Source organism: Dromaius novaehollandiae, chromosome 13 (assembly GCF_036370855.1).
Source record: "Dromaius novaehollandiae isolate bDroNov1 chromosome 13, bDroNov1.hap1, whole genome shotgun sequence".
In the NCBI taxonomy this organism is placed as follows: Eukaryota; Metazoa; Chordata; class Aves; order Casuariiformes; family Dromaiidae; genus Dromaius; species Dromaius novaehollandiae.
The window spans coordinates 25,284,161-25,300,745 of record NC_088110.1 but is presented as its reverse complement, the minus strand read 5'-3'; the positions used below and the strand labels follow the sequence as shown (position 1 = coordinate 25,300,745).

At 62.1% G+C, this 16,585-nt stretch overlaps 2 protein-coding genes across 6 annotated transcripts; both read left to right on the top strand.

Annotated features, from left to right (window-relative positions):
• The first annotated feature begins 36 nt into the window (after positions 1–36).
• Positions 37–10,058, top strand: IST1 (IST1 factor associated with ESCRT-III). 4 transcript variants are annotated; one of them, XM_064519898.1, is made up of 10 exons: positions 37–60; positions 2,302–2,401; positions 3,109–3,289; positions 3,554–3,641; positions 3,968–4,051; positions 4,434–4,544; positions 4,929–5,129; positions 6,264–6,356; positions 7,587–7,635; positions 8,789–10,058. In XM_064519898.1, exons 2-10 carry the CDS (start codon positions 2,314–2,316, stop codon positions 8,986–8,988), a joined length of 1,095 nt encoding a protein of 364 aa, XP_064375968.1. In that variant the 5' UTR covers positions 37–60; positions 2,302–2,313; the 3' UTR covers positions 8,989–10,058. The 4 variants fall into 4 exon arrangements, with proteins under 4 accessions (XP_064375968.1, XP_064375966.1, XP_064375967.1 ...); XM_064519896.1 differs by lacking the exon at positions 37–60 and adding an exon at positions 210–346; XM_064519897.1 differs by lacking the exon at positions 37–60 and adding an exon at positions 247–371.
• Positions 10,059–10,879: 821 nt separating this feature from the next.
• Positions 10,880–14,682, top strand: DHODH (dihydroorotate dehydrogenase (quinone)). Of its 2 annotated transcripts, XM_064519888.1 has the most exons (9): positions 10,880–10,971; positions 11,662–11,856; positions 12,061–12,260; positions 12,433–12,515; positions 13,013–13,200; positions 13,345–13,458; positions 13,674–13,827; positions 13,899–14,058; positions 14,163–14,682. In XM_064519888.1, the coding sequence occupies exons 1-9, from the start codon at positions 10,951–10,953 to the stop codon at positions 14,215–14,217; spliced, it is 1,170 nt and encodes a 389-aa protein (XP_064375958.1). In that variant the 5' UTR covers positions 10,880–10,950; the 3' UTR covers positions 14,218–14,682. The 2 variants fall into 2 exon arrangements, with proteins under 2 accessions (XP_064375958.1, XP_064375959.1); XM_064519889.1 differs by lacking the exon at positions 11,662–11,856 and having other exon boundaries at positions 10,884–10,971.
• Positions 14,683–16,585: the final 1,903 nt, after the last annotated feature.

The following is a 16,585-nucleotide window of genomic DNA, read 5'->3' as shown; positions in this document are numbered from 1 at the left end:
GGCGAGGGGCGGGGCGCACGGGGGCGGGGCGGTGCTCCGTGACGTGGCTCCCTCCGCCAGGTAAAGTAGTCCCTGGGGGCCGCCGCCGCCTCGCTGGAGCCGCCGCCGCGGCTCCCTGCCTGGAACGCAGCTGAGCCGGCGCGGCAGCCACGCCACGCCACGCCACGCCACGCCACGCCGCGCCGCGCCACGCCGCGCCGCGCCTCCCGTATCGCCTGGGCCGGGCCGGGGGCACGGGCGCGGAGCCGGGGGCGGGCAGTGCCGGCGCCGTGGATCCCTGCGCGGGGAGGTGGTGCAGCCGGGGCCGCCATTTTGGGTGCCTGGAGCCTGCTCGTCGGGACGGGCGGTGAGCGCGGCGGCGGGCGGCCGAGGTGGGGGCGGCGGCGGCGGGGCTGGCGGCGCAGCGATGCCTTGTCCTGGGCGGCGGCGGCGGCGGGGCCGGGCCGGGCCGGGCCCTGCCCGCGCTGTGGGTCGAGCCGTCGGCGCGGCCTCGCTGCGGCGGGGGCGGCTGGCGAGCAGGGAGGGTCCTGCCGCCCTCGCAGCAGGTCGGTGCCGCGCACCGGCGGGAGAGGGCCGGGGGCCGGGCCGGGGGCTGGGCCGGGGGCCGGGCGGGCCCTCTCGCGGCGCTGTGGGAGAGCAGCCCGGGCCGCGAGCCGCAGGGCGGGGAGGGGGCGGTGGGGCCGTTCGGGGTGACGGCAGGGCCTTGCGGAAGAGGAGCTGGGGAGCGAGTTGCCGGAGGCTGTTTTGGAGGGATCTGTCGAGACAGGTGGTTGTTAATGAGAGTAGTTTTTAATAGAGTTCTTCTTTATAGGATGTTACAGCTCGTGCTGAGGCCGTTTCTTGCGATGGTATAAAGTTACTTTAATGCTGTAGGAATATGTTGCGTTTACAGAATGGCAAGAGTTAATTAACTTTGTATGGCGTCAGACAGACTTACATTGTGCACATATATTTCTGTAGCAATGTTTTTTGAGCGTTATTGGTTCTGTGCATCTTCGAAATATTAAGTGCTTTGATGTGTGAGTAGATCAGCTAAATAGACCAGCTGCGCCCCAGATCAAAACGAATCATACATAAATCACATGTTATGTGCAAAATACTATGACTAGCCAAAACTCTGATCTAGTATCTCCCCCAGATACAAGTCAAGGCCTCCCCATGTGATAGCCCGTAAGGAAGGCTGTCACAAAGCTCAGCAGACTCCTCTGTCAGTTTGGTGCCTTACTGAAGAGTCTTCTGAGGGAGTTTTCTGTCGGACTGGGGGGTTGTACCGGCTCACGAGAGGCTGGGCGAGTGCCAGAGCAAGTGTGTCGTAAGCAGCAGGAGCGTGGGGAATATGAACCGGGAACTTCCTGCTGCTGGCAGGGAGTGTTAGCTTGGTTCACAGTCCTTGCGTTAATGATATGGCTGTTTTAGCGCTTGCACATTATTAGCACAGAGGTTATTGTTTTGCTTCTTGGAGTTCACTTGCATGCTTTTTTAAAAAAGAGAAAGTCTAATGTGGTTTTGTTAGCTGAACTAACAGAGAAAGAGGATTTGACTGTGATAGTTGTAGCAGGTGGCATCTTGAGGCACTGGTGTATTTCCTTACTTTGAAAGGTGAGGGAAGTGAGAGCATGTCTTCTAACAACAACACTGTTTATTCTTATTGCAGAATATTTCTTACTGCTACTGGCTGTTTGTGAAGTCTGAGGGTTTTTTCCACTTGGGTTTCATGGAAATCGAGGGCTGGGTGGAACCTCAAGATACCACCTAGCTCAGCTTCTTGAGCTGAGGCACAACCACGTTTTTCTAGACTACTGCTGATGGATGGTTTTTTTAATGTTCTTAAAACCTTATGTCCTCTTGTATTCAAATCAGTGGCTAGTGTCACTTGTCTGGACTAAGTAGACCTAGATCTTTAAGTTATTGTTTTAGGGTATGTTTTCTAACCCTGCTTCTATTTATGGAATAGTCCCAGATTTTGATCATCTTGAATCTTTTTCTGGAGTAACTGGAGGACTGAAGGCATTTTCCCACTTTGGTAGAAAATGCTGCTGTTTCTGTGGTTGAGATTCAGTCTGTCAGAACAGAAATACCCAGGAAGTATGTATTCCCTATTGGCCCTGGTGAGTTGTAAGGAGGGAAAATGCATGATGGGTGCTGTGAGTCCAGTTGTTCGTACGGAAGCAGACTCAGGAATAACAGACCTGTGGCTGTACGTCTGAAGAATTAGTTGTTTCTGAGTAGAACAGTGACTGCTATCCTTTTGGTACCATTAGCAGTTCTTGGTGCTAATGACCTTCTGCTCTTCTCTCACAGAAAGTTTTTATCATGTTGGGCTCCGGGTTCAAGGCTGAGCGCTTGCGAGTCAACCTGCGCCTTGTTATCAATCGGCTCAAGCTGCTGGAGAAAAAGAAGAGTGAGTATTTCTGGGGGTAGGTGCGAGTCAGGCCAGTTTTGGGGCTCAAGAGACTGTAGAGGAGATTTTTCTGGGGTTGAAGAAGTTTCATGAAAGAAGTGTGGAGCAGCCTTTTGCTCTTCCTTTCGTGTCCCTGGACCCAGGCCTTGCAGTCTTCCCTGGTGCGTGGTGCCTGGTGGAGCAGCCTGGCTGTGGGGGGCCTCCCTCCACCCTCCCAAGAGCTGTTGGAGTGCAGCTGACAAGGTGTGTGGGGTGGCAGCTGGGCGCTCTGTGTGCAGGGATGTCCTGGTTTGCCCACGGGGTCCTTACAGGTCCTTGTCCCGCAGGTCCCCAGCCCTTCTGTACCACAGCGTAGAGAGGAGCTTGCTGTGTGCTGAGGAAGGCCCTCGCAGCCTGTGCTGTCCTGCCCTGGTCAGACACAGATAAGAGGGTTCCCTGTGGTTCTGTTTGACTCTGCGGTAGAGCTGAAGGTGCAGGAGCATTCCTGGCCGCTAAAAGCCTGCTCTCCTTTCTCTCGTGAGTTAGTGTGCTAGGACCGAGACACAAGGGCTCCACAAAGCCTTGGCCACGTGTCTCGCACCACAGAGACTCGGCGAAGGAGAGAGAGAGAAGCTGGCAATGGATTTGTGTGTCCAGGGACTGTGGGCAGGGATGGAGGCAGCAGCCCCTGCCAGCACAGTGACTAGCCTTGGGGATATGTGCTGTAGCTGAGTTGGCCCAGAAGGCGAGGAAGGAGATTGCAGATTATCTGGCAGCTGGGAAAGATGAGCGTGCCAGGATTCGTGTGGAGCACATCATCCGAGAAGATTACCTCGTGGAGGCCATGGAGATCCTGGAGCTGTACTGCGATCTGCTGCTAGCCCGCTTTGGCTTGATTCAGTCCATGAAGTAAGCTCTGGCCTAGAGGGTATGCTGTGGTAGAGGGGCCGGGCCCTCTGGGCCTGGGGAGGGGTAGTGCTGGGGCAGGCCTGGGATACAGAAGGGCACCTGTGTTTGTCTCGGTGTCCCAAGGCCTCGGGAGACCTTTTTCCCTCAGGCGGGGGAGACTCTGGAGCCCAGCCTGGAGGACGGAGACTTTCAGGCTGAGCAGCTTGAGGGCTGCAAAGACTAGGTACTTGGTGTGGAGATGGGACTGTCTTGTTCTGTTCCTAGGGAGCTGGACTCCGGCTTGGCGGAAGCGGTGTCCACGCTGATCTGGGCTGCACCACGCCTCCAGTCGGAAGTGGCTGAGCTGAAGATTGTGAGTGGGGCTGTTTGAGGGGTGTTACGTGCGCAGGGTGGGGTGGAGGTGGCACTGCCACAACGCGGTGGAAGCTGCCGTCCAGGACTCTGCTGAGGCAAAGGATGCGTTTTCCTGGCTCCGTAGACTGAGACCCCAGCATGGGTGCCACTTCCGTGAGGAGCCCTGGAGCCTCGGAGGTGGCTATGGCTTCTCAGCTGGAGCACTCAGTTGCAGAAACAAGGGGGAACTGCTGGGGGAAGGCTGCAAGCGTTGCAGCAGATGCGGGGAGTGTGGCAGGGGAAAACAAGGGTGTGCAGTTTCCCAGAGTTTCTCTCCTGCTGCAGGTTGCTGACCAGCTGTGTGCTAAGTACAGCAAGGAATATGGGAAGCTGTGCCGGACAAACCAGATCGGGACAGTCAATGACAGGGTAACAAACTGGTGGAGCAGCAACAGCCAGCTGGAGCTGGCAGCCCAGGCTTACCCGCTATCCTGTGGCCAGCGGCTATGCCTGTAGCCCACTGCAGAGCGGGGTGGGCTCGCTGTCCTGCTGAGGGCCTGTGTGCCCTAGAGCACGTGAGGGTGGTGTAAGTGGGCCCCTGCTGTGCTGCCCGTGGGTGGAGAGGAGCAGAGTGTGTGGAGCCCTGTCCTCTGGGTGCCAGCAGCCTCCCCTGTGGCAGCACTGGCTGGGAGGAAAGGCCTCCCCCGGGCAGCGCTCTGCTCCCCGCAGCAGATGTACCTGGCTGGGACAGAGCTCGCTGTGCTGCGCTGCCCTGGGCCTGCTGAGTGTCCCCGCACCTTTGCGTTTCCAGCTGATGCACAAGCTGAGTGTGGAGGCACCACCCAAGATCCTGGTGGAGAGATACCTCATCGAGATTGCCAAGAACTACAACATACCCTATGAGCCTGACTCCGTGGTGATGGTGAGTGAGACATGCGAGTCTGGAACTGCCTTCTGTGTTCCAGAGACTGGAATGTCTCATCACTCCTGTGTGGGCTTTCAGAGCAGGGGGCTGCGGCATTGCCACAAACTCTGGTAGTTATGCTTTGGTATCTTCTGGACAGCCCTAATGTAGCAGGATCCCTGCTCCTACCCACAGCCCTAAGGCACATGGCTGTAGTGAGTCTTGCAGTAGTCTGGTCCCCTTTCTGATTCCCATGAGCATCACTCTGTAGTTGCTGTCTGTTTTGCCCTTCTTGCTTTGTCCCATCTTTTCCAGTGGTAAATGTTGCATCTGATGCTGTTCAGTGGGTTGTGATCAGAATAGTGATGTGTTGGTGAGCAGAATTCTTCCCCCTCTCCCCAGGCTGAAGCCCCTGCGGGTGGAGAGGCGGATCTGATCGATGTGGGATTCACAGATGATGTGAAGAAAGGTGGCCATGGCGGGGGAGGAGGTGGTGGATTTACAGCCCCGCTGGTTGGTCATGATGGAATAATGCCCATGCCGATGCCTATGCCCATGCCATCACCAAATCCACCGTTCTCTTATCCGCCCCCGAAAGGACCGGTAAGTGCTTGTGGTTTGAGTGTTACCTTTTTTGTGGGAGAGCCTGCTTGTGATGCTTAGTCCTGTGCTTGCTTTTTGGGAAGTGTCTGTACCTGGTACAGATGTGTACCTGGTTCGTTGATGTGTCAGAAGGCCATCTCGTTGCTGTGAGACTGCACGGGATGGAAATTGTTGGCAGTGCAGCTGAAGCTTCCTGTTGCTTCTAGACTGAAAGTTTCTACTCCTGTTCTCCAGCCAGCCCTCTCTTCCATCAGGGAACAGAGTCCAGACTTAACTCCTGAGGCAGTCTTCTGATGACTGTCAGGCTTTTGACCAGGGGTTGGAGCCGCGCTTTGAAGTTGGTAGGCTGGTAGTGTGCCAAGATTCAGTTAAGGAAATCAGATGAGTTTTGTGGAGTGAGGAAAGCAAGGGAAAAATACAAGAATGCCCTGTCTTCAGACCTGTGAGGGGAGGGGACCAGGCTAAAGGCCCTTGGAGGTGATTCCTTGCAAGGGCAGAAGGCGGGAGCCGGGAAGAGCACATTGTCACAGGCCTTTTGCTGAATTCTGCACTTTACAGTTGTCTATGTTCACTGGAGAGTGGCAAGACAGTGGGCTTGGTATCTTAATATGGTCCTTGCAATGCTGCAGTGTTTTTCACAGAAAATCGGGGCCAAGTATCATCAGCTGGCTGAAGGCCCAGGCATGAATATTCTGAAGACTCCCTCCAAGTCTAGCTCTTTGAGGCACTGTTGTGTTACAGATAAGGGTAAGACAAAGCCTAGAGTGAGCTAGAGAGACCTCCTTCCTGTTTTGTGATGGTAGCTCAGGAATTCTTAAGGCAGGGTATTTTCCTTTTAGCCTGGTACTTCTAATGCTTTAAAAGATGAACTGTTCAGTCATACTGGTTCTTCAGAATAACCTGCAGTCCTCTTAGCTGGGTCTGGTTGCTCCAGGTGACTGCATCTGACTAATATTTGGGAACTTTTTCGTAGTGAGTATAAACAATATCACGTTGGATACTTGTCTATATGTGTCTTAAACCTCTGACTCCCATAGCAGCTGCAGGAGTACTGTGTCCCATGGTGGCTCTCCCAGGTGAGTTGCCTGGTGAGCACAGTCTGTGCATGACTGTTTAATTTGTCTTTCTTTACAGGAGAACTTCAATGGCCTACCAGTGGGGACCTACCAGCCTTTTGCTAACATTCATCCACCACCAATTCCGGCAACCCCACCAACATATGAGTCTGTAAGTGCCTGAGGTGAATCATCCTTGTAGAAAACAGAGGGAGCCTCAAAAAGAGGGCAGTGATAGCCACAGGGAAGGCACATGTTTATTACGTATACTGCTCTCAACCTTTGGAGCTTTTGGGGAGGCGGTTGGCATTGCTTTGGGGTGTGGTGAATTGCTGAGTGTGTGTGGTGAGTGTGGCTGGTGAGGGGGAAGTTCCTTCTTCAGCTGTATGCTTTGGCTACCGAAGAAAGCCAGAACTTGTTTTACTGCATTGTTAAAATGGTGATAATCAGTTAACAAATAGAGTCCACAAATTCTGCTCTTTGCAGTGTAAAGAGTTTATAACTTTTGGTCCGTTTTATTATGGCTTTCAAACTAATTCAGTGGTTGGCCTGGATGAAAACTTTGGCTGACCCAGCTGATGTGTTAAACACACTCTTCCTTTCCCAAACTCTTCTCAGTCATTTGGGGACAAGGAAGGGAAGTGCTGGAGCTTTCTCTTTCCATGCTTGCCTGTGTCTTTGCTGCAGTTCATGATCATGCCTGTCACTTTGCTTTCAGTGACAGGCTTCTTGTCTTTGCAGTGTCCTGAACAGGGATGAGCGTAGCCCAGCAGCTGTGTGTGCTGACATCACGTGCTAGCTGCGCAGCAGCCTTTGGGTCAAGGAGGTGCGGGCATAGATGCAGGAGCTGTTAGCTGGGTAGAGGTAGATGGTACTGATTGCAACCGCAGGAGGAGCTTTCCCAGCACACCTGACCACGCTGTGGGCCTTTGTCCCAGCTGAGATGGTGTCCTTTCATCCCTTGCCTTCTCTTAGTCACAAGGGCTTATCTGTGGCTTATAAAAGCAAGAAGTAAGCAGTCTCTGCATTGGTGTGTAAATAGCAGTCTTCTTTCACTTATCTTAATATTTTTGCCCTGCTAGTGGATATGTGCCTTGGGGTGGTGGGGTGTTTGTGTTTTTGTTTTGTTTTTTAAATCCAGTTCCAGAATATGGCCAGTGAAGCTGCTTTGACTGACAAGGAGGGAGAGCAGAATGGAAGCACCGCCTTCTTTTCTTAGGAAGGGAGAGAGTTTCTTCTGAGTGTGCTGGGAGCTAGGGCTGTCTGTTTTCCTGGGAGGCGTAGAGTATTTTTATTGCTCTGTGTGAGTGTGGCTGCTGTGGTCCATGAGTAGCACCTAGAGGCCTGTGTGATTCTTTCTCTGCTTAGAGAGAGGTCTGTAGTAACTGAGTGTCTGTTTCAGATTGATGAGCCTAAAGCTGACAAGGATGTTCCTTCTGCACAGGTGTCTGGTAAGTACATCAAGAGGTATGGGAAATGTGGGGTGGCCTGGGGCTGTGGTTAGTTTGGGATCCTAGCATCCCGGGGGGAAGCTTTCCATACAGGCAACAATGTGTTGAACTTGACACTTGTGAAAGCAGGATCTGTCCGAGTCTGGAGAGGACTGTGTCAAATGGAGGGCATCCTCTCAAATGGGGAGGATCTGGACTTCCACTTGGAAACTAGAACTAGAGCTTGACTCTGGAGTTAGCACTGGGTCTCCAGCTTAAGCCATCTCATCAGACCAAATGTAGGGAGTTGCAGGATAAGATGAGAGTGCAACAGATTTAAGTGACTTTTTTTTTTTTTTTTTTTATACAAGGTAAATCTTGTTCTGCAACTATAGAATGAAAGAAGTAAGCACTAAGATAGACAAGTCTGTATTAATTTCAGTGTGGAGACTGCATATAGCAGGGCTAGTAGAGCTGTTATCCCTGGATCCAACTGCCTAAAAGATTCTGAGGTGCTTCATGCATCTTAATTGGATCATAACAAAATTCTCCAGCCTTGCACAGTGTGATTCTACTCTGTATGTTTCAGAAACACTTGTTATCTCTAGCACTTGATAAGGGCAGAAAGGGTATAGTGTAAATAGAACCTTGCCAGCTCCAGCAAGGATTTTAGCAATTTAGCAGAGTCCTCTGGAAAGGCGTTGTTGGTGATGAATGCTGAAGGAGGCAGGCCTGTGAGTACACTGGATGCTTCAGTCTGACAGCTGGATGGTAAGAGCATGTGATACCTGCATCTCTCTTTTGGAGGTTTTGGAATGGAGAAAATGGGGACTTTGAATCCCCATGATGCAGTCCAGCTGTTCTGGGGGGAGGGGGGGTGCTTCAGCCCACCTGCAGCTGTCTGGTGACAGGAGATGGATCCACTTCCATGTGGTGCAGCCATAGGATAAGGGTGACCAGCCCAGATCTGCCGTGACTGCGGCTCCTTGCAGCAATGTAAACCTGGCTCTTTGTGTTTTTTCCTCATTGAGTAAGTGCAGTTGGAAGTGTGTGATTATTGGCCCTCTCTAGAAAAATACTGCCTTTTGATTGTATGTCCTTTTTTGTGTGGCTCTTGGTGTGGCGAGAGTGTAATGCTGGTGAAGCGAAATGATATTTTCCTTGTTTTCAATAGGGCCTGGGCCCAAGCCAGAACCTTCTCCAAAACCAAGAGCTGTAGCTCCTGATACCTGCGATAACTTTGTGTTGCCTGAATTACCATCAGTGCCGGATACTCTGCCAACAGCATCCGCTGGTGCCAATTCTTCTGCCTCTGAAGACATTGACTTTGATGATCTTTCTCGGAGATTTGAGGAGCTAAAGAAGAAAACATAAGACTGACTGGGCTGTAACTCCAATGTGAGAGGCAGCAGCTGTGACAGCTGCTTCTCTCTGAAACACTCTCCTAGAAATTGGTTTCCTGTATTAACTTAAAATGAACGCGCTCTTTTTTTTGAGCCCTCTTCCTGCTGTACTTATACCAAATGCTGCCACTTTCCCAGTCTTTGTTGCTCCAGGAGGTGAACTGTGGTGGGATCTTGTGAGACTGGAACAGGGAACAGCTCCTGTCAGTCCGGGTGGTTGTGCTATACAGGAAGGCCAGTCCTGACTGCCTCCACAGTGGCTCTGCATTTCCTTCCGTGGAGAAGAAAGATGAAGGTTGAAAGGTGACCAGGCTTGCTCCTCATGTGTGTGGTCTCAAGGGGAGCATCGCGCATGTGCTGCCCAGCTCTGCTCTGTGGCGCAGATGGTGAGAGTGAGTAGACTTGGCGCTGCCTGTGAGGTTTTGCAGTACCCTGGCACTTAGGCCACCCCTGGCTGCAGCTGGATCCAGCGGCAGAGTTTGCCTGGGAAGCCGAAGTTCTCTTTTAGTCCCCCTGGCTTCTCAGGGAGCCCTCCGTGGCCTTTGCCGCATTAGCAGCATTGCATCTGCGGGAGGGTTGGTTCCCCTTCTGCAGGAGGGCAGGGCCGTACTGTCTCCTGTTCCAGCAGCGCGTTCAGCCTGAACGTGAGGGGAGTGCGCGCGGGCAGGGCAGGGCAGGGCGGGGGAGGCTACCAGAGCCGTACGGCGTGTTCTAACTCTGCCCCGGGCAGCTGGGGGCTAAAAAGCCTGTGGAGAGCTGAAAGTTGACTGGAGTCTGACTGGATACTTGGCAGTAACTTTGCCTACCTACGGAGCAAGGTAATGGGAAAGCTGCAGCCTGAGTGCTGGCAGAGCTCCCTGTGCAGCTGTGGCGTCTGTTCCGTGAGCCAGGGCTGCACTTCTTCAGGGGGAGGGACCGGTGACCATGACTTACTCTCCTCTGTAATGTATCTGTACATAACACTTTCACACAACTTTTCTTTGGAGTTTTTGATTGATTTGTATCTTACAGAGTAGTTCCTAATAAAGTTTAGGAGTGTGAGTAACCGTGTCTGCGTGGGTCAGGGGCAAGAGGACAGTGTTTGCCACAGGTGCCTGCAGAGGAGGTGGGCACTAGTGCTGGGCGGCGCATGCTTGGGTCGATGTTCAGGTGCCTCGGCGTCAAAGAGCTGCTGTCATTCAGGTTTGCGTTTTTCAGTATTCATAACCTCTTTCCTGCTGTGCGGCCTGCAGGTTCAAGGCGTGGGGCTTGCTCTAAGCAATGCAGGTGGTTTGATACGGAGAGGGCAAATAAATCTTTTCAGGGGAGAAAAAAGGGCGTTCCTGTGAAAATCCACCCTACGTTTGAATTCTCGCTGTTAGTGGCCCTGGAGGGCCAGCCCGTGCGGGCTGCTGTGCAGCCGCGGGGACGGCGGGGGCTGCAGCCGTGGGGGAGGGGGGGGGGCCGAGCTGCGCCTTGGTCCCGGCTGCTCCGGCGCGGCGGGGGCTGCAGCTGGGGGCGACAGCGCCGGTACCGCGGGTGGCCCGGGCCACGCCCCTCCCAGGCCGGGCCACGCCCCTCCCAGGCCGGGCCACGCCCCTCCCAGGCCGGGCCACGCCCCTCCCAGGCCGGGCCACGCCCCTCCCAGGCCGGGCCACGCCCCTCCCAGGCCGGGCCACGCCCCTCCCAGGCCGGGCCACGCCCCTCCCAGGCCGGGCCACGCCCCTCCCAGGCCGGGCCACGCCCCTCCCAGGCCGGGCCACGCCCCTCCCAGGCCGGGCCACGCCCCTCCCGTCCGTCATTGGTGACGTCACGCTGTCTGGGCGGGCCCGTCCCACCCGTGCCACCGGGCCAAGCGCGCTGCTGCGCTGCTATTGGCTGGCACAGCCGGGCCTTGGCTAATCGGCGGGCCGGGCCTCCCGGAAGCGCCTCGTCCACGTGTCCGGCCGCGGGGATGGCGGCGGCGGCGCTGCGCGTGAGCGGGCGCGGGGCGGGGGCGAGCCGGGGCGGGGGTCCAGGCCGGGGCGGGGAGGAGCCGGGACGGGGGCGGGGAGGAGCGGGAGCCGGGCCGGGGGGGCGGGGCCGGGGGCGGGGCGGAGCGGGAGCCGGGGGTTCCCGCAGGGACGGGGGGCCCCTGACCAAGGTGCGAGGCCCGGGGGGGACGCGGGCCCCGCGGGGGAGACTCCGGCCGGGGGCGCTCCTGGGGCCACGAGCGGGGGCGGGGGGCGGCGCGGGGCGTTGGGGGGGGCGGGGGGTGCAGGTTGCGGGGCGGGGGGCGGCGCGGGGGGTGCAGGGTTGGGTGCGGGGGGCAGTGCGGGGGTGCCGGTTGCGGGGCGGGGGGCGGCGCGGGGGGTGCAGGCGGCGGGGCGGGGGGTTGCGGGGTGCGGGGGGTGCAGGGTTGGGTGCGGGCGGCGGGGCGGGGGGTTGTGGGGTGCAGGTGGTGGCGCGGGGGGCGGTGCGGGGGGGTGTCGATTGCGGTGTGGGGTGCAGGGAGATGGGGGGCGGGGCGGGGGGTGCGGGGGGCAGTGCGGTGGGTTGTGGGGTGCAGGGGGGCGGGGGCGGCGCCGGGGCTTGAGGGGTGCAGGTGGCGGTGTGGGGGGCGGTGCGGGGGGTTGGGGGGTGCAGGGGTGCAGGTCGCGGCGCGGGCACTGACAGTGCGGCGCAGCGGCGGCTGCCGGTGCTGGCGGCGGCGGGCGGGGGGCTGCTGCTGGGCTGGGCGCTGGCGGCCGGCGACGAGCGGCTCTACGCGGCGGTGATGCCCCTGCTCCGCGCCGTCCCCCCCGAGGCCGCCCACGGCCTGGCCCTGCGCGCGGCCGCCTGCGGGCTGCTGCCGCCCGCCCGCCCCGACAGCCCCATCCTGGTGCGGCTCCCGGCGGGGACGGGGACGCGGGGAGGGAGGCTGGGGACAGGGACGCGGGGAGGGAGGCTGGGGACGGCGGCGAGGGGAGGAGGGAGGCGGCAGACACCCACTGCGGCCGCCCCCGGGTGGGTGCCGGTGCAAGGCCGGGCTCCGCGGTGCCCGTGGCCCTGCCGGCTCCCGCGGTGACCCGGGCCTGGCCCGCAGGAGGTCCGCGTCCTCGGGCAGCGGTTCCGCAACCCGGTGGGGCTGGCGGCTGGTTTCGACAAGCATGGCGAAGCCGTGGACGGGCTGTACAAGATGGGCTTCGGCTTCGTGGAAGTGGGGACCGTCACGCCCCAGCCCCAGGAGGGCAACCCCAAGCCTCGGGTCTTCCGGCTGGCGGAGGACGAGGCGGTCATTAACCGGTGGGTCCCAGGGCCGCCGCCGCTGCGGGGCTCCCGCGCTGTGGGGCTGCTGGGCTGGACGCGCCGAGGCCTGACGACAGCGACCCGTGCGTCTGCCTCGCTGTCCTGCTGCCGCCTCCTGCTCGGGGCTGCGGGCGCCAGCCGGGCCCTGAGCGCTGCTTGCTCGCTGCAGGTACGGGTTCAACAGCCACGGCCACGGCGCGGTGGAGCGCAGGCTGCGGGCCCGCCAGCACACGCAGCTCCGGCTCACTGAAGGTGAGATGAGCTCACGAGCGTTTGCTGGGGGGTCGCGGGGGGCCGCGGGTGCAGGCTTGGGGGGGTGTGCGGCACCGCGCTGGGGCTTGGGGCGGCCCTGCCGGGGTGGGGGACGCTCGGGCAGCGAGAGCCCCTGGGGTGGCAGCCTCCCCTGCCAGGGGCAGCGAGCAGGAGCCTTTCTGCTGCCGGCTCCTCTTCCCACTGCTGCTCTGGGAAAGATGAGTCTGCTCAGGGCAGCCAAAGCTCGGAGAGGCCGTAGAGGCCGGGCAGTTCCCCGCGGCAGCCTCTGCTGGGCGGCCGGGCTGGGGGCTGCGGGGCTGGGCCGGCTGCAGCGGTGTTCCCGGGGCTGCAGGATCGCCCGAGGCCCAGTCCCAAGAGACGCGCGGGCTGCACGTCCCGCCTTGACCGTAGCCGGTGCCGGTGCCTCCCCGTGGGGCGCTTTGAGCCCCTGGGAGGTGGCCGGCCCTGCCGCCCCGGCTGAGCCGCGTCCGTTCCAGCGGGGATGCCGCTTGGCGTCAACTTGGGCAAGAACAAGAGCTCCGCAGACGCTGCCGCCGACTACGTGGCCGGGGTCCGGACGCTGGGCCCCCTGGCCGACTACCTGGTGGTGAACGTGTCCAGCCCGAACACGCCGGGGCTGCGGGACCTGCAGGGCCGGGCCGAGCTGCGCAGGCTGCTGACCAAGGTGAGCAGCCGCCGTGGCCCTCCTGCCGCAGCGCCCGCTCGGCGCGGGGCTCCCGGAGCGGCGGCAGAGCCACGGGGATGTCCCCGGCCCGCCGCTGGTCCGGCCGGCGGGAGCCTCCGGGAGCCTCTCTGCGTCGCCCCGCAGGTGCTGGCGGAGAGGGACGCGCTGCCCTGCGCGCGCAAGCCGGCCGTGCTGGTGAAGATCGCCCCGGACCTCACCGTGCAGGACAAGCAGGACATCGCCAGCGTCGTGTGCGAGGTGAGGCCCGGCCGAGCCGACCTCCCTGGGGCCGGCGGGTCTGCAGCGGCCGCCGGGGCAGCCCCCTGGCTGGCACCGCGCTGGGGGCCGGCGGGCGGCGAGGCGAGGCGAGGCACCTGCCTCCCCGGCACTCGCGGGCGCCGTCCCGGAGCCGGCACCGGGCTGGGCGGGCGGTGGGAGCAGGGCGGCTCACGCTACTCGCTCGTCTCCCGCAGGTGGGTGTGGACGGGCTGATCGTCAGCAACACCACGGTGAGCCGCCCCAGCGGCCTCCGGAGCCGGCGGCGCGAGGAGCCCGGCGGCCTCAGCGGGCCGCCCCTGCGGGAGCTCTCCACCCAGGCCGTGCGGGACATGTACGCCCTCACCCGAGGTAGGGGCCGGCGCGGCGGGGGGCCCCCGCCCGTCTCCCCGGCGCCGACTCTGCCTCCGTCCCGCTCGCAGGCCGGGTGCCCATCATCGGGGTCGGCGGGGTGAGCAGCGGGCGCGACGCCCTGGAGAAGATCCGCGCTGGAGCCTCGCTGGTGCAGATGTACACGGCGCTGGTCTACCGCGGGCCGCCGGCCGTGGGGGCGGTGAAGCAGGAGCTGGAGCAGCTGCTGAGGTGAGCGAGGGCCGGGCGGATCCCCGGGGCCCGGGCAGCCCGTGGCGGCACGCCGGGACGGAGCGGCTGTGCCGACCCGGCCCTCACGCCCTGCCCTCGCGTAGGGAGCAGGGGTTCAAGAGCGTCGCGGAGGCCGTGGGAGCGGATCACCGGGGCTGAGGCCCGGCCGGGAGGAGATGTGGCGAGGCCGGGGCGCCTCGATGCTCCCCGCGCGGGACGGGCCCCCCTCCCGCCTCCCGGCCCCGGGAAGGGTTCGTGGCAAGCGGAGCAGGGCCGCGCAGGGGATGGAGATGACTTCACGCCGCCGCTGCTGCCCAGAGCACGTGCCCGTGTTTCGCCTCTGCCATGGCCAGGGGACGCCGGCACCCCAGGAGGACCTTCGCGATGCAGCCGGGGACAGGACAGCGTGGGCAGCGCGATGCCCGCCTTCAGCCGCGCAGCAGCCCCGGGGCCGAGCGGGGTGTCGCACGCCCCTCGCCGGGGCCTGGCCGCCCGCGCTGCTCGCCCTGGCCGGCCGCCGGTGCTCTGGTGCAGCAGCCTCCCGGGGAGCATCTGCCCGCTTCGCCGCGCGCCGCCGGCTCCGGGTCCTGCTCCCAGCGTCAATAAAGATGCCGTTCAGCCGCTGCTGTGCTCTGCCCTGTGGCCGCGTCTGGGCTGGGCTGGGCTGGGCTGGGCGGGGGGGCACGCTCCGCTTCTCGGCCCAGGGCCCCCAGCTCCACTGACGTTGCTCCCAGCCTGGGGGGAGGCGCAGGTAGCTGGGCACGGGGCGCACTGCCGGACAGCCAGCGAGCTCGCCGGGGAGGGCCCGGGCCGGAGACGAGGCCGCAGGAGGCGCGGGCAGCTGCACGCTTCCTGCGCCACTGCGGGGCCCTCTCCCGTGTCCCCTGCTGTCCCGTGTCCCCTGCTGGCCCGTGTCCCCTGGGCCTCTGGAGGTGGCTGTTGCCCTGCCCCGGCCTGGCAGCTCTGCAGCAGCACCCCGTGCCGGGACGCCGCGTCCCCCGCAGCTCCCTGGCAGCGCGGGCAGGGTTGCGTCACCGGGCCGGGCTGGGCCGAGCTGTTTACCGTCCCGCGGACCGGCCTTGCGCAAGAGCAGCGCCGGCAGCTCCCCGCGGGCTGTTCCCCCTTGGCGCGGCCCTGCGCCGGCCTCTCCCACGCATTGACCGTGGTTCCAGCTCTGGCGGGGTTCCGTGTGTTGTTTGGGCAGGGTCCTGGGGAAACCTCTTCCCCCAGCCCCAAGGTGGCCGTGGTGCCGCGTCCCCCCATAGCACTGCGGCCTGTGCCCCGCGTCCGCAGCGGGCTCGTGGCCGTGGCGTGGGTGCTCGGAGCCTGCGGGCGCCAGGGCCGTCCCTGGCAGCGGCTGTCCCTGTCCCTGTCCCCGGCTCTGCGCAGGGCTCCGTGGTCGCACGGGCAGGACGGCTGCCGGTCCAGGGAGGCCGAGCCCGGCGCTGCTCGGGGGCAGGTGCACGACGTGCCGCTGAGGCAGGAGCAAGTTTGCACCGGGTGGAAATGCCCCATCCTGGCACGTCCATCCCTGCCTCTGTGCCTGGCGGGCCGCAGCCCTGGGGGCAGCAAGGGCAGCGTGCGGCCCCCCAGCAGCCCCGGCCACTGCTGCTGCCCGGGCTGGGGCTGGGGCTGGGGCTGGGGTTGTCCCCGCGTGCCCCAGGCAGCTCCCGCCCGGGCCTCTGTCCCTGTGCCACGGCGCGGAGGTCTGTGTGGGGGCTTCCCTGGCACCCAGCTCCGCAGGGGTGTCCTTGGGTCCAGCGCCTTCCCGGGCGAGGTGAGACCACAGCTGCTGCCGCCCCTCCTGGCTGCGGACCCGGTCGCTGGGGCTCGCGGGACGGGGCAGCACGGTTAGCAGTAAAGCTCGTCCTCCACCCCTGCTGCCCGACTCCGTGCCCAGAGCCCGGGGCCGGGACGGCAGCTGGACGGGGCCGGGATGCGCGTCTTGCTCTGCCCGCGGCGGGTTCCCACCCGGGGCCCCGCGAGCCAGCGTGGCCGGCTTAGCCGCTTCGTGGACTGAGATCGGCCGTCGAGGCGTGCTGGGCCTGTCGCAGCCTTGCTCCGACCAGGGCAGCTCGGTGCTCCCGCGTGCGAGGAGACGCCTCCGCCTCCGCGCAGACCCTCCCGGCACCGCTGCCAGCCCCGTGGGCAGGCGGCACAGGCACCGCGTGGGCACGGGCTGCGCCTGACGTCTGCGGGTCGTGCGCCCGTCTGCCAGCAGCGTGCTGGTCCCCAGCGTCCCGCTGGAGAGGCCCCGCAGCCCCCGGAGAGCTGCCGCCCCGCAGACCGTGCGCTGGGTGCAGGCGGTGGTGTGTGAGGATCCCCCCGTGCTGCCCCGCTCGGCACCGGGGCTGCCCCACAGACCGTGGGACGGGTGCAGGCAGTCAGTGTGTGCGGGTGCTCCTGTGCTGCCCCGCTCGGCACTGGGGCTGCCCCGCAGACCGTGGGACGGGTGCAGGCATGGGTGCTCCTGTGCTGTCCCGCTCGGCACCGGGGCTGCCCCGCAGACCGTGGGACGGGTGCAGGC